This window comes from Phalangium opilio, unplaced genomic scaffold, assembly GCF_054372755.1.
Source record: "Phalangium opilio isolate 3A_F unplaced genomic scaffold, DU_Popi_V2 ptg000056l_1, whole genome shotgun sequence".
NCBI lineage: Eukaryota > Metazoa > Arthropoda > Arachnida > Opiliones > Phalangiidae > Phalangium > Phalangium opilio.
In genome coordinates this window covers 6,343,647-6,358,631 of record NW_028324175.1, presented here as the reverse complement: position 1 = coordinate 6,358,631, position 14,985 = coordinate 6,343,647, and the positions used below count along the sequence as shown (strand labels likewise).

Genomic DNA, 14,985 nt, shown 5'->3' with positions numbered 1-14,985 from the left:
TCATAGGACCGCGTAAAATAACTTAAATTACCATATTTCTGTATTTGTTGTTAGCTGGTTCCAACACGAACCAGGCAGTTTGTAGTACGACGCCGAACAGAAACATGTTAGCTGTCACTAAGAGTCGTTATTAATGAGACTGCGTTGTAATTAATATGCTAGCAGTCAGAACGAATAAGAAATGTTACATGGTGTCAGACTGACGAATCTATACGCTTTTATATTTTCTTCGCTCACTCCGAAGGGTGGGAGGATTAGTTGCGCCTTAGCGGAAATGTGGATCAAAATTAGAGATCGTTCAAACCAAGGTTTCTCTTGTTCGAGGAAGCGTCTGCAGCCAAACCAAGGTCAGACTCACAGAAATTAGCGTTGCTGTTACCTGTCGCGGGACAAGTGGCAATTGATGTATTCGATTCGTCAACTCTAAAGAACTTTGACAACACTATAGCGGTTAGAAGCCCATTCAATCCCGAAGGAACACGAGGTACATTGAGAAACACCTCGACCCTAAACCTATGTCAGAAGATGAACGCCGGTTTGGCGGACTATACCAGGAATGATACAGTCGACTATACTTGGATCTTTTGCAAAAAAAGGGGCAGAGTCAAACTCCGTTGACTCCCATTTGGGTTCAATCCACGGATAAATTCAACTGGAAAGCCATCAATTTTCCCATAGGTATATCCAGAGCATTTAATAACCCTTGTAACAAAGAATCGGCGATAGTCTGTCGAAAACCAGGTAGGCCTAAATCTTCTTTTAGGCCTCGTAAGTCAACTAACCCTAACAGCTAAACACTTTTACTTTATACTACCAGGTTGCGAAGCAGGTATTCTGCCACAATGGCCAGTTTGCTATTGGATGCATTCCGAACGCGTGACGTACGCGGACGCGGAAAGGAGTTGCAGAACGGAGAAGCAATCGCCCGTTCGGTTAGCCATGGTACACAACGCCGAGATACTGGAAATATTATCCAGGGTAGTCAGGGCCAACCAGGTATCTGGTTCAACGTGGTTGGTCATGAACGACAGTGAAATAGAGGGTGTTTGGAGATACTCCGACGACACCTTAGATGTTGAGAAACTAGGGTTGAAAGGCGAAAAAAACGGAGGTCGTACCAAAAACTGCGGTGCCATTTTCGGCAAACGATAGAAGTTCTTGATCGGGGATGAAAGATGTACCTTGACCTATCCTTCCCTGTGCGCAGTTGACGCAACAGCGCTCTCAGTCGATTTTGGTAATAAAAAGGTATGATATAGTCCATCAACAGTTTAGTCAGCAAACACGCAACTTATTAGAACAATGACAGAATGGTTGAAAAGGGTGCGACTTATTTCCTCACGAAATGCATGACACTTCAAAATTAAATCCAGTACCCTAGTTACGTCAGCGCAAATTAACCATCTGGTTATCATCACGCAAGAAATCTAAATAATGAAACCAAAATACGCGCATTATATAAATTTCCCGTGTTAATCATTCGTTGTAAAAAATTTCAGTATAGAATTCTCGAAGCTAATAAAGAAGATACCTTTTAAATTTGATTATAACAGTTTTTTCTCTTTCCCCCAATGTATTTTTTGAATTTCTGCTCAAAGGGCCTTTTGTTTTGCCAAAATGGTTTTCGCTATACTTTGACGGGCATCACAACAGTTTGATTAATGACAGAAAAAAGTGGAGGCCTTCAACCCCTGCACTTCATTGGGTTCCTCCCTATCCTTGGGCCGTTCGGACCAGACGTTAAAACTCATGAGGGCCTTAAGCCTGGTTTTCACTGCCGAAAATTTCACGGAACAGTAAAAAAATAATCCGCAACATTTTGCGGAAAATTCCTTAAAAACACGGCGACAAAACGTTTTCACTAAAACTTGTAATATCATGAAAGAGTGAGAGCTCGTAGAGACCAAGGCTTACCAGTTATGTCGAAAATGCACCAATAGCGACCTATCAATTTTCTTAGAATTTAATGTTTTTGTAAAAACGATCTTTTTTATCATATAAATAACAACTAAGCCAAAGTCCTTTAACAAATCGTTAACTATACATTTTTTTAAATTTAACTCGACCACACAAACGCCTTCAATTAAAAAAAATGGCGTCGAAAATAAACCTCTCGCGAGCTGATCAAAACCAAGCCTATGACGCCACGCATTCGTCGATTCCTTGCCGCCCAGAAAAGGCAAAATTTTGCGGCAAGTTACCTCTGAAAAAACGGCGCAGAACGCGGTTTTTCCTGCGTTTTGGGCCAGTGAAAACCAGGCTTTAGGTGACGAAGTGAAAACAGGAAACGCCACGTACCCCAATGGTACGCAGGTTACCTGTTCTTACTTAAATCGTGGTAATTTGAAGACTTGGTTATGGTCGGACGGAATATACCAAGCTCCGAATGTCCTAGCGGCACCCAATGTCATAGCTAAGGAATGCCCTCCGAACCTCGTCCAATGGCCCAGCGCCTTTACGGATCCAACGCCACAAACTTCGAGAAAAACATGCGTTAACTTCGTAGTGGCCGACAACTTTTACCGCAAGTTACATTGGCGTAGAGTTCTATAGGCCCGTGGGGCCCAAGCCCCTCCAAAACTTTGTCATCATCATGTGTTTGTTGAAATCATGAAGATAGTGACTTCATGAAAATAATTTTTACGTATAACTGTTGCAAATAATCACTAAAGCGCAGAGGAGTGTTTTCCGAACAGAATAGTTTTATTTGGTTCCGTTATATCCAAGGTTAACCACGTTGAACCATTACCCTTGAAATTTGAGTGCGAGAGAGGAAGCAACGTTGACTCTTCTTGAAGCTATTCATCCAAAACACTTTGCGAGAACGGCGTTCGTGTATACAGGAAATGTTACTGGCTCGAAACTAGTATGTTGAACTGGTTTAGGGCCGATGCGCAATGCGTCAGGAGGAATAGTAAATCTCGCTCAGCTAAAATAAACACGCCGGAGATTCTAAAGGGTCTCAAGAAATTAGTCGGAAAGAAGCGCTATTCCTTTAAGCGTTTTATTATGGGAGCGAGCGACTTAGACGAGGAAGGTGAGTGGCGATACCTTGACGAATCAGAGGTTACGTCGGATCAATTGGGAAAACTATGGTATAAGGGTCGTTTTAACGGAGGGCGGGCTGAAAATTGCTCGGCAATGCGCGGTGATGGAGAAGTTGAATTGATTGACGCGAATTGCGACACGCCTAATAGTCCCATTCTTTTGCGAAGTACCTGCCAATGAAGATGCGAGGAAACCTTTCATCCACGTAGAATGTAGAACATCACGATACGACGGAAATGACATGCCTTCCGTTTGCGACAAAGGAGTCTATTTAAAGGACACGTGTTACTGGGTTGAGTACGAAAAAGTTCAATGGACGGAAGCGCTCTTCCATGTAAGATTCTCGTCTCTTGATTTGAAAATCATATTCCTCAGGTTGCGTTCGTTAATTTATATGAACGAGATAACACTCAGGGTCCAGAGAAACAGTTCTTATTTAGGCCATCTTTCTTGTCAAAATTACCAGCTTTATTCTAAAAATCACACACTTGTTTCGATCAGGGATAGATTTAATTTTAGAAGTAGGAATGGGGAACGGTTAGTATTTACTTCAGTCCGACTCATAGCCCAGTAAAAAGCCCCTCCCTCCAACACGTAACCAAAAGTTTAAATTATCTTATTGGTTCACTTAAACTACGTTTTGAAGACGTTGCTGACGGGGACGGCGAAAAATACGTAATTCTTTATTACCTCTGTCGCTATGACCCGCCTCTTCTTTCATACCCGCCCCCCTGTCCCGTAAGGGGGTCCGGGACTTTGACGCGTGCCCAGATTACTCTGTTCTCCATTCCAACTTCTAAAATTAAATTTATCCCTGGCTGAACTTTTTCAGTATCGGTTATCTCAATTCCCAAAAATGATAAGTGGCAACACTTTTCGCTATCATAAGTATATGGTAGAAGTTTACATTCGGTATCATAAGTATATGGTAGAAGTTTACATTCGGTATCATAAGTATATGGTAGAAGTTTAGGTTCGGTATCATAAGTATATGGTAGAAGTTTAGGTTCGGTATCATAAGTATATGGTAGAAGTTTACATTCGGTATCATAAGTATATGGTAGAAGTTTACATTCGGTATCATAAGTATATGGTAGAAGTTTAGGTTCGGTATCATAAGTATATGGTAGAAGTTTAGGTTCGGTATCATAAGTATATGGTAGAAGTTTAGGTTCGGTATCATAAGTATATGGTAGAAGTTTACGTTCGGTATCATAAGTATATGGTAGAAGTTTACGTTCGGTATCATAAGTATATGGTAGAAGTTTACATTCGGTATCATAAGTATATGGTAGAAGTTTACATTCGGTATCATAAGTATATGGTAGAAGTTTACATTCGGTATCATAAGTATATGGTAGAAGTTTACATTCGGTATCATAAGTATATGGTAGAAGTTTACGTTCGGTATCATAAGTATATGGTACAAGTTTACGTTCGGTATCATAAGTATATGGTAGAAGTTTACGTTCGGTATCATAAGTATATGGTATAAGTTTACGTTCGGTATCATAAGTATATGGTATAAGTTTATATTCGGTATCATAAGTATATGGTATAAGTTTATATTCGGTATCATAAGTATATGGTATATAAGTTTACATTCGGTATCATAAGTATATGGTATATAAGTTTACATTCGGTATCAAAAGTATATGGTATAAGTTTACATAGTATATTTAGCCACATCGTATTTTACATGCAGTATCATAAGTATATGGTACATTGCTTCCATTTTTTTGTGCCCAAAATAAAGAGTGAAAGAAAAAAGCAGTCTTTATTGCTTCAAGCAGGGAAATCGTTCTATGACTCAGAAACATCCACAGTAAACTTTCTCTGGGGTTGGGGAATTTTTCATGCATTCCGCCGCGTAGATTGTGTACTTAGGTTAGTCATAAATCCAATGAATATGGATCACCGTGATTTGTCATTGCTTTCGACTTGTTTAGAACTTCAGTACCTTATTTAAAGGAAAAGTTCAGGCAACGTAACATTATGCCTTAAAAGAACGGCCTTTTTCTAAATATGAAAGGAAAAATATTAAAAAAAAATAAATAATCTCTTATTACAAAATAATTAGCATTTAATTAGTCTGAAAACGAAAAATACGGACCCGCCATGTCGTCTGTCTCCCAGTGACCATCGCGCGGGATTGGTTGATTGAGAGGCCAATGCCGCCAATCGGTGATCGCGATTCTGTAGCAGACAGAAAATTATATTTGAAGTCGCTTGAATTGAAGTTTGACCAGAAGTCTTGGCTTATATCTGATAGTTTTATTAAATTAAAACGAATATGGTAGTTTGCGCGTCACTCCCGGCACGGTATTAGTTTTATTAACATACTTTACAAACATCCCGAAGTGACTAAAAGTGGGTGAAGTACGCTAAGCCTAACGTTAAGGCTTTATATGCTAAATGCTTTCAAGGTGATGAAAAAGAACAAATTATGTTGCAATTCTCTAGCTTTAACCTCAGAAAATGTGAGTACTTTGACTTTCTCCTATTCAAAACCAAAATTTTAAGTATAATACTGTTTTAGAAGCATGGATGGAGTTAGGGTTGTACCTTACATGTTTGAGCCTGAATATACAGAAGAAGAACTAGCTGAAAGAAGGAGGCAAGTGGCTGAAGAAAATGTTAGGCAAGAGCCAGGCCTTCAGATTGATATTGAAGCTATCAAAAACAACTGCGATTGTGGTAACTGCATACCAGATTGGTTGAGCAATGGAGAGGAAAATGTGGACATCGATAGACAGCAAGTATACGAGCGGCTTACTACCCTTTTAAATGCAACTGATATTCGCAATGGCATAGTTTGCTGTAAGCAAATACCCAATGTGGTTCGTTTCATTGCTGCTCAGAGTGACGAAGAAGACAGTCTCGATGAAAATGGTGATATCAACGTAAATTGTGTCTGTCAACATTCAATTTTTAAATCTAATTGCCTGCGAAGAAGAACACTGAAAACGATTTATCGTGGCTACTATCATTTGAGGAGACAAGGACCGCCCCCTAGATTTCTAAACAATCGGTAGTGGTGATAATTTTTTTTCCTGAGGCTGAGTAATAACTAAACATACTTTTTAGAACTTTCAGGTATACTGCATACCGTAATTTCACACACATGATTCATAACCGCTTGGGTGCTAAAAACAGAAGAGTCATTCCACTTTGTGCATTATTAAAAATTAGGAAAAAATTTCCAGAAGAGGATCCCAATTCATACATAGGATTTAAAGCAGCGTGGGAGTTCCTATGAACAATTTATAAATAATGGTTATTTGCATAAAGTAGTGTTATTGTAGTTGAAAAATAATTTGCTCTTGATCTCAATTAGTGTTACTGTTTTAAGTGAAATGTGATATGTAATATGAAGTTATAAATGTATTTTTGTTGAAAATAAGTCATTTTCATCTAGACTAGTATTATTGACACTGTTGTTTATGTCAAACTAAGTCCAAGCTCAAGTTTTGTGATACGTAAACCAAAGTATTGTTTTAAAATTATTTTTTAAATTTCATAAGTGATATTTTAAAGAGATAATGATGGATAACAAGTTATTTTAGTTGACTAAGGCTGTGGAAATAGGAGTTAAAAAATTAGGATAACACACCAAACCTTTCTTGTTAATTTCTAATTTAAATTTTCAAAGTTGTGATTTCAAAATAGTGTTTGGCTTAGTGACAAGAAAACAAAACTTTGAAAATAAATCATGAAATAACCTAAAAGATTTGTTGAGTTTTTCCAGGTTTTTAACTGGTATTTCCACAGACTTGGTGAACTAAAATAACATGTCCTTATTCATTTATCCCTTTTATCAGTAATTCCAGTTACAGTAAGCCAAAAATTTTAAAAATAAAGACCATTTAGTTGTACAATATTTTATTCAAGTACTAAATAATAGTGATAAACTCCTGTTATCTTTTAGCCCAAAGCAATAACTTTGAAATGTAACCAAAGTATTTCATTTTGAAAATTTATGTACATTTATCCTGTTAAATATGGTCATAAAATTGAATTAGAATATGAAATGTTCATTTTGTTTTTAATATAAAATCGTGCAAAGAAAAAAGAATACATTTATATTTAAAATTCAGAAAAGCTTTCTCTTTTTAACATCATTAATTAGTTCTGTTTTATCGGGGCAAGGAATTGGAGCTATGTTGTTAGCTAGCTTTCGTTTACATCCTATTATTGGCTTTACATTTTTTCCTTCTAATTGTCTGTTAACAATGTTTTTTAGCAAATCATATACATAATCGTACGTTTTGGGTTCTTTAAGTGGTCTTGCAAACCATTCGGCAGTAGCTTTGGAATAATAAAATGTAAAGTCCTGGGCTTTGGTTGTTTCTGACATTTTACAACGATATTTTCTGTCAGTGTTCGAATTATGATCTAGAATTGTCAATATTATTCTCGCTTCCATTGCATCAAAGTCGAAGTCCCTCTGTTTGCTGCAATACTTGTTCATTAGACTATGGTAATTTTCAAGAGAGGAAGTATGAGAAAAAGAATTAATTTGTCTAATGTCATTTAACAATCGCTTGTCATTGATGAGGTTATTGAGAGCCTCGTGAGTTGGACTTAAAGGCTCTAAAAACTTTTTTCTTTCAATCACCTCTTTTTTCAATAGACCATGACTGCATTTTTTGAACTTTTTAAGGCTTGGAAAATAATGACGGTTAACCACGTGGTAACTGATTGATTTCCACATGTCTTGAAGCACATCGGCGCTGTTTTTACAGTTTTGGGCACTAAACCATAAATGTCTACAGATGGATTTCAGCCATGGTTTTAAAGTTACGTGATTTTTGTTTGTTGCTAATTTGGCTAATTTCGCTCTTACGCTTTTTGCGAGATGCCAAACGTCAAATTGATGGTTAATCTTGGGCCAAAATTTCTTAAGGTATGCTCTGACTTGTATGTGGCGATCCGTTGTTAATTGCGTGATTTTAACCTTCCATTCTTTCATTTTATTGAGACACCTCTTTAAAGCTTCCAGTTCCATATTTGTTGATTTGTACTCCACCTCTGACTTCTGAACTAATTCAAAATGAATGCATTTGTCTGTTTCCTGATCCATTAATGTCACTGCGCAATATTTGGCACTGTGCCCTGGTGAGTCACATCTTCCATCAGCGGATATATTACATTTTTTTCGCTTTCTTACTTCAGTTAAAATCAAACGTTGCATTTTCAGCCATGCTGATTTGATTTCCGGAATGAGTATATTCCGCTGCATAGAAAAATACGTGGTTTTCCCGATTCCCTTTATACCCATGAAATCAAAAAAGGATTGCAGCTGATGAAAAATACAACCGGTTAACAATATACACGCTGCGATTAAAAGATTTCCAGCTGGCATTTTTCCAATTCTTGGTTGGCTTTCCCAGGTTTGATCATGCCCGTCTAAACAGCTATACTTAACCGTAATCAAACTACCTTCATTTTCAGATTTCGTTATTGTGCTTTCATCAATAATTTTAGGGCATTCTTTAATTTGGCACTTTGCACGGCAAATTAATTGATCTAATTGTTTTTCAAACACAATGTACTTCTTTTGGTTTACTATTTCACTAGGAATAGATTGAAACTCTTCAAGAGAAGAATCCAAAAAACTTTCTTCTTCAGTCGCATCAAAACTTGGCTCGTAGAGAGATACGTCTTCAAAATTCGAGGTATCAGGTGAAGAAGGAGCAATAGGTGAAATTGCATTATTCTTAAGATTAGTTAGTATTTTCACAGGGGTTGACTGGCTAAATTGGCTTGAGTTCCCTTTGGATGCGGCTAAAGTAAAACCATCATTGATTTCTGGTGGTTGAACTGCGTACAAATGATCTTTTAAAACTAAGTTTCTACGCTCGATATTCAGAGCTTCCATATCAGAAGCAATTGTTTCTTCTGAACAAGTTTCAGTTCCTACATCTGAGAATAAGGTCCCACCAACTTGACAACCAACTGCCTCAACTGTTTTCGAACTCTCCCCTGAATTTTCTTGGCAGACATTTTCAGCAAATAAACTCTGGTTCTCTTCACTAATTAGATGCTGGCTTGGTTGTATTTCATGCTGGCTTGGTTCTTTTTCATGCAGGCTTGGTTGTATTTCATGCTGGCTTGGTTGTATTTCATGCTGGCTTGGTTGTATTTCATGCTGGCTTAGTTGTATTTCATCATCGCTTGTAGTAGAAATATTCACGTTTAATGTAGGAAACGCGTGTGGGTAGAGTTTTTTTTTATTAAAGAATGTTGGTTTAACCGGCTCAAAATCACCTTCAGCAAAATGTTTTATGCACACTCTGTATAAATATCCTGAATTTATACTTCTCAAAGAAATAATTTGTTCTTTTTCATCACCTTGAAAGCATTTAGCATATAAAGCCTTAACGTTAGGCTTAGCGTACTTCACCCACTTTTTAGTCACTTCGGGATGTTTGTAAGGTATGTTAATAAAACTAATACCGTGCCGGGAGTGACTGTTGCAGCCCTCAATCGCGCAAACTACCATATTCGTTTTAATTTAATAAAACTATCAGATATAAGCCAAGACTTCTGGTCAAACTTCAATTCAAGCGACTTCAAATATAATTTTCTGTCTGCTACAGAATCGCGATCACCGATTGGCGGCATTGGCCTCTCAATCAACCAATCCCGCGCGATGGTCACTGGGAGACAGACGACATGGCGGGTCCGTATTTTTCGTTTTCAGACTAATTAAATGCTAATTATTTTGTAATAAGAGATTATTTATTTTTTTTTAATATTTTTCCTTTCATATTTAGAAAAAGGCCGTTCTTTTAAGGCATAATGTTACGTTGCCTGAACTTTTCCTTTAAATATTTGTTGCTATATTCATGAGTGTATATACTTGGGGAATTTTTCATACATTTGGCTACGAGATTCGAAATCTCATTGTGTCCTTAGGTTATTCATATATCTCATATACCCGATGAATATGGAATAGCCGTGATTTGCCATTCCTCTCAACTTCATCAGTATATTGTTGAAGTATTTATTTCTATATTCATTAGTGTACGACTTACTTCATTGGATTTTCCCCCTTTTTATTATTTATTTACTTACTTTCTCTGAAATAGCTTACAATTTTGCATACCACGAGTGAAATTTTCCGAGAGAAGCTTGATTTTTTACGCGCTTTTTACGTTTGATTTTAAATATTCCAATTTTTCTAATCTTAAAACTAAATCAGTTTAGAGAAGGTTGATGTTTTACGCGCTTTTACGTTTGATTTTAAATATTCCAATTTTTCTAATCTTAAAACTAAATTAGTTTAACCTAATTTTTGTATTTGTTTGTGTTGAACGGAGTGGAGTTCAGAAAAAATTCAAGTCAGGGTTGGCAAAAACCCGGACAAAACTAGTTTTTGCCAGGACACGTGGAAAAAACCGGCAAAAACGGAAAAAACCGGCAAAAACTAAATTCATGGTTGCAAAGTGGTAAACTAGCGAGTTTTAAGTGCATTTTCGTGATGTTTGTTAATGTTATGTTAGAAAATTAACAATAGTATTTTTAATTTTTAAATTTGAGATGGTTATTGCTGTATTAAATTTTTAGTATTCAAATTTGCCAGGTGTCTTTCTATGAGCATTTGTCAGCAAAACAAAAGTAGAAGCGGTTTCATTCATTAACCTATTTCAAAGTTTTCCATTAATGAAAGACAGTAGAAAACATTATTTCTATCGAGGCTGAGCTATAACATGTAACTATATTTGGTTGGTTACATGGCCAATAAGAAGTGTGTGGAAAAAGACCCGAATTTTCTAACGCTAGAGAGTAGTGGCACTTGTACCCAATGCTAGTAAATTGAAGGCATAATGATAGCTGATATTAATTTAGTTTCAAGTTGTTCGCGAATATTTAACGAATAATTAGTCAAATACTTTGCATAGAATTAAGGAAAAAAAAATCTTAAAAAGTGGAAAAAACCGCGGAAAAATTAGTTTTTGCCACCCGGTTTTAACCAGGTTAAAACCGCGGTTTTTTCCACCCCTGGCAAAAACTTGCCAACCCATTTCAAGTAGACTCTAATCTTTATCTTTTGGTTTTTTTACGTTTGATTTTAAATATATTCCAATTTTTCTAATATATTAGTGTACAAAAATGTCTGATGGCAAAAACAGAGATGCTTTAGATAGAGGGGATAAGAGTAAGGAAGATGAAGGCACGGGAAGCGCTTTTTCAAGTAACAGTTGTTAAGGATTGATTTATGGAGGAAATGTCCGTGTTTTAGATGGACTTTGTTTCGGACTTAAGGCGGATGCATACATATGCCGCTGAGCCGTTGCCGCTCTCCGTTGTCGCCGGCGCGCATGCGCTAAACCATCTTGGTTCATGCCGCGCCGTGTTCCGCTTGCCGCTCGTGAGCCTTGACGAGAACATGGAAGAAGAAGGGTATGGAATGGTGAGGTGAATAGGCAGACGGCTACGCGAAATGTAGGGTCACGTGGGAAAACTCTCCTCTCCTCTCGGCACTAGCTGTAACGCGATTACTGCTCTGCGCAATATTGGCGCGCAAGCAGAGAGAGGGATACACTGTTTAGATCCGCTCTCTACCGCCTCTGCTACAGCGCGCCTGCGCGGAAGCTTTCAACGTTGGTGATAAACTCGTGAAGGAGGGAATGAAAAGGTGGAAGTTACGATTTTTCTACGCGCTCTCTTTAACACTATAGGACCCTTCCATACCCTTCTTCTTCCATGACGAGAATAGGATATTTTTCTATTTTCGCCGAAGGTAACGGAACGGCGGAGAAGCGCAATCCAATCACGACAGTTTAGACGATCACGTGGTTTCTTTAGAAAGCAGACGAATATAGTATTTATATAATATATAATATATAATATGAAATTATATTATTATTATATATATTTATTTATATATATTTTTATTTTATATATATATATATATATTTATATATTTATTTATATATATTTTTATTTTATATATATATATATATATATATATATATTTATATATTTATATATATATATATATATATTTATATATATATATTTATATATATATATATATATATATATATATATATATATTTATATATATATATATATATATTTATATATATATATATATATATATATATTATATATATATATATATATATATATATATTTCTTTGGAAAATAAACCCTAGAACTTCATTGGACATTTATCTCAATAATTCCTACGAATTTCTTTGGGAAATAAACCCTAGACTTTCTTTGGAAATTTATCTCAATAATTCCTTACTTTGGAAAATAAACCCTAAACCTTATTTGGAAATTTATCTCATGAATTCCTAGGGAATTTCGTTGAAAAATATTCCTAGACGTTCTTTGGAAATTTATCTCAAGAATTTCTAAAGAATTTCTTGGGAAAACAACCCCTAGACCTACTTTGGAAATTTATCTCTAGAATTCCTAAAGAATTTCTTTAGAAAACAATCACTAGACCTTCTTAGGAAATTTATCTCTAGAATTCCTAAAGAATTTCTTTAGAAATTAATCCCAAGACATTCTTTGGAAATTTATCTCTAGAATTCCTAAAGAATGTCTTTAGAAAATAACCCCTAGCCCTTCTTAGGAAATTTATCTCTAGACTTCCTAAAGAATTTCTTTAGAAAATAATCACTAGACCTTCTTAGGAAATTTATCTCTAGAATTCCTAAAGAATTTCTTTAGAAATTAATCCCAAGACATTCTTTGGAAATTTATCTCTAGAATTCCTAAAGAATGTCTTTAGAAAATAATCCCAAGACATTCTTTGGAAATTTATCTCTAGAATTCCTAAAGAATGTCTTTAGAAAATAACCCCTAGACCTTCTTAGGAAATTTATCTCTAGACTTCCTAAAGAATTTCTTTAGAAAATAATCACTAGACCTTCTTAGGAAATTTATCTCTAGAATTCCTAAAGAATTTCTTTAGAAAATAACCCCAAGACATTCTTTGGAAATTTATCTAAAGATTTCTTTAGGAAATTCCAAAAAAGTCTTTGGAAATAGTTTCTTTAGAAAATTATCCCAAAGGCTCCGTAGGGTTCCAAAGAAATTCCTTTCTTCGGTGGGTGAAAAAGTATAGTGTTGTTTTAGACCTGAAAGCGTTATTGAACGTTTTTAACCCTGAACATTTGTATAACAAGACGGCCCAAGGGCTCGTAATAGTAGCCATATCGTACGAGTGAATAGACCCTCTATACCCTACCCTAATGAGTGGATAACCCCTCTATACCTTACCCTAATGAGTGAATAGTGCTATCTTTTTCAATGCTTAAATGATTTACCGTGCATAAAATCAGAGTGAATAGCCCCTCGATTCCCTACTCTAAACAGTGATTAAATTATAACCGTATAAATTTACTTATGCTGTAATTCTAATATTCCAGCGAATCGAAGAACAGATAGTTTTTAGTGATAATCCCTCGATGAGTTTACAACATAGACTTATGCCGATGCACACTTATCGCATCTTATAAATTTCTAACAAGGACTTATGCCCAGAAACTTTTGAAAGAGAAAGTTTAGTTATAGTGATTACGCATTTTAGTGATTATCCCCTCGAATTACCTTTAGCAATGCTAAAATGATCAAACGCATAACGCTCATTTAACACTATGTTAGCTCTATCTAAACCCACATTTGAATTCACCGCCAAAACGTTCCAGTCAAACATAACATAGATGACGATAGCTACCGAACGAGAACGAAACACATGAGGAGCGCGGTAGGAAACGGGGAAAATCGTTATCTATTTAATTAGCACATACATAAAAAGAAAATGAATATAAAAACCCCAAACATACAAATTCATAAGTATCCGACCCCACAGATAAAAATTCAAAAGTATCCGACCCCACAGATTAAGAGGTACCCCACCCCACATCACCCCGACATTTTAGAGATAAAAATAAACAATAAAAAACTCGGAGTTTCTATCAAGTCTCTGTGGTTCAGTTGGTAGAATGTCTGCCTATTGCGCCAGCGACCTGGGTTCGATTCCCGGGTCCAATTTACGTGAACATTATTAATTTGACAAGTATAATTGACCTTAATTTCATGGTTTCATTTAATTAAGACTTAATACCTAATAATTGAAATTCCTTTCTTAATTTAGCCACGATGGCTCGTTAGTTTGTCCTTGGCATACTGTACGTGTTTACAAAAATTAAACCATGGCCATTTTACGAACCCACAAAACTATTCTGGGCGCATCTCAAAGGTTTGTAAGAAATTATGGGGCGATTTGTAGTCGAAAATGTTCTATGAAATTTTGCCCTAAGGTCCACCGTTTCCCTCAAGAATGTGACTTTACATTTCTGTCCGCCATTTTTTAAGATGGCCGCGGATTCGAAAAACCTTTAATTAAGAGTAACGTACCTGCAAAACTTCAGCCTTCTATATACGTACAGCGGTTTGGGCTGCACATTGATTATTAGTCAGTCAGACATTCAAAAATGTATCGTATATTATATTTATATTAAAAATATATAGTGTATGCATTTAGAAAAAGACCCGACACACTTGTCTCTAAAGCGAAAGGCTAATTTCCTATCTTCAAATAGAGTTTTGCGGTCAACTGAGACAGAAATACGGATAAAAGTATTCTCCATAGGGTTTCTAACTTTTTGTTAGAAGGGAATGCGCGGCTTCTTTGACCCTTTGAAGTCGTGAATGGGCGCTTCCGGGTAGCTGCAAGGCTTCCTTGACTTAAAAGAAGCCGATGCGATAGAGCCGATACTACGTGCATTCCTCTGGTGATAGGCGGGTTGGAATTTCGGGGAACGACCTTCAGGGGGGTTTTACAAGGACGCTGCATTCCATAAACAGACACAATAGAAGCCGACTATTTCCGGTATGCCTTGAAATGCGGAAGAAGGGGTGAGTTATTTTTAGCCTCACCGTCTATTAATAGCGTGGATCATTAGATTG

General features: G+C 36.3%; 2 protein-coding genes across 8 annotated transcripts in view; one reads left to right on the top strand and one right to left on the bottom strand.

Moving 5' to 3' along the window:
* Nucleotides 1–14,985, bottom strand: part of LOC149668269 (uncharacterized) — a 142,872-nt gene that overhangs the window by 112,127 nt on the left and 15,760 nt on the right. The window lies entirely within an intron of this gene.
* LOC149668270 (uncharacterized) lies at nt 5,026–7,079 on the top strand. 4 transcript variants are annotated; one of them, XM_089841135.1, is made up of 4 exons: nt 5,026–5,528; nt 5,588–5,807; nt 5,910–6,079; nt 6,136–7,079. In XM_089841135.1, the coding sequence occupies exons 2-4, from the start codon at nt 5,592–5,594 to the stop codon at nt 6,305–6,307; spliced, it is 558 nt and encodes a 185-aa protein (XP_089697261.1). In that variant the 5' UTR covers nt 5,026–5,528; nt 5,588–5,591; the 3' UTR covers nt 6,308–7,079. The 4 variants fall into 4 exon arrangements, with proteins under 4 accessions (XP_089697261.1, XP_089697260.1, XP_089697258.1 ...); XM_089841134.1 differs by having other exon boundaries at nt 5,588–6,079; nt 6,145–7,079; XM_089841132.1 differs by having other exon boundaries at nt 5,588–6,079.

Excerpts from the sequence above, each read along its gene's own strand:
- LOC149668270 (XM_089841132.1), top strand. The coding sequence starts at position 5,592 with ATGGATGGAGTTAGGGTTGTACCTTACATGTTTGAGCCTGAATATACA. Across the intron at positions 6,080-6,135 it reads CCTAGATTTCTAAACAATCG|AACTTTCAGGTATACTGCAT; the intron begins GTAGTGGTGATA and ends CATACTTTTTAG.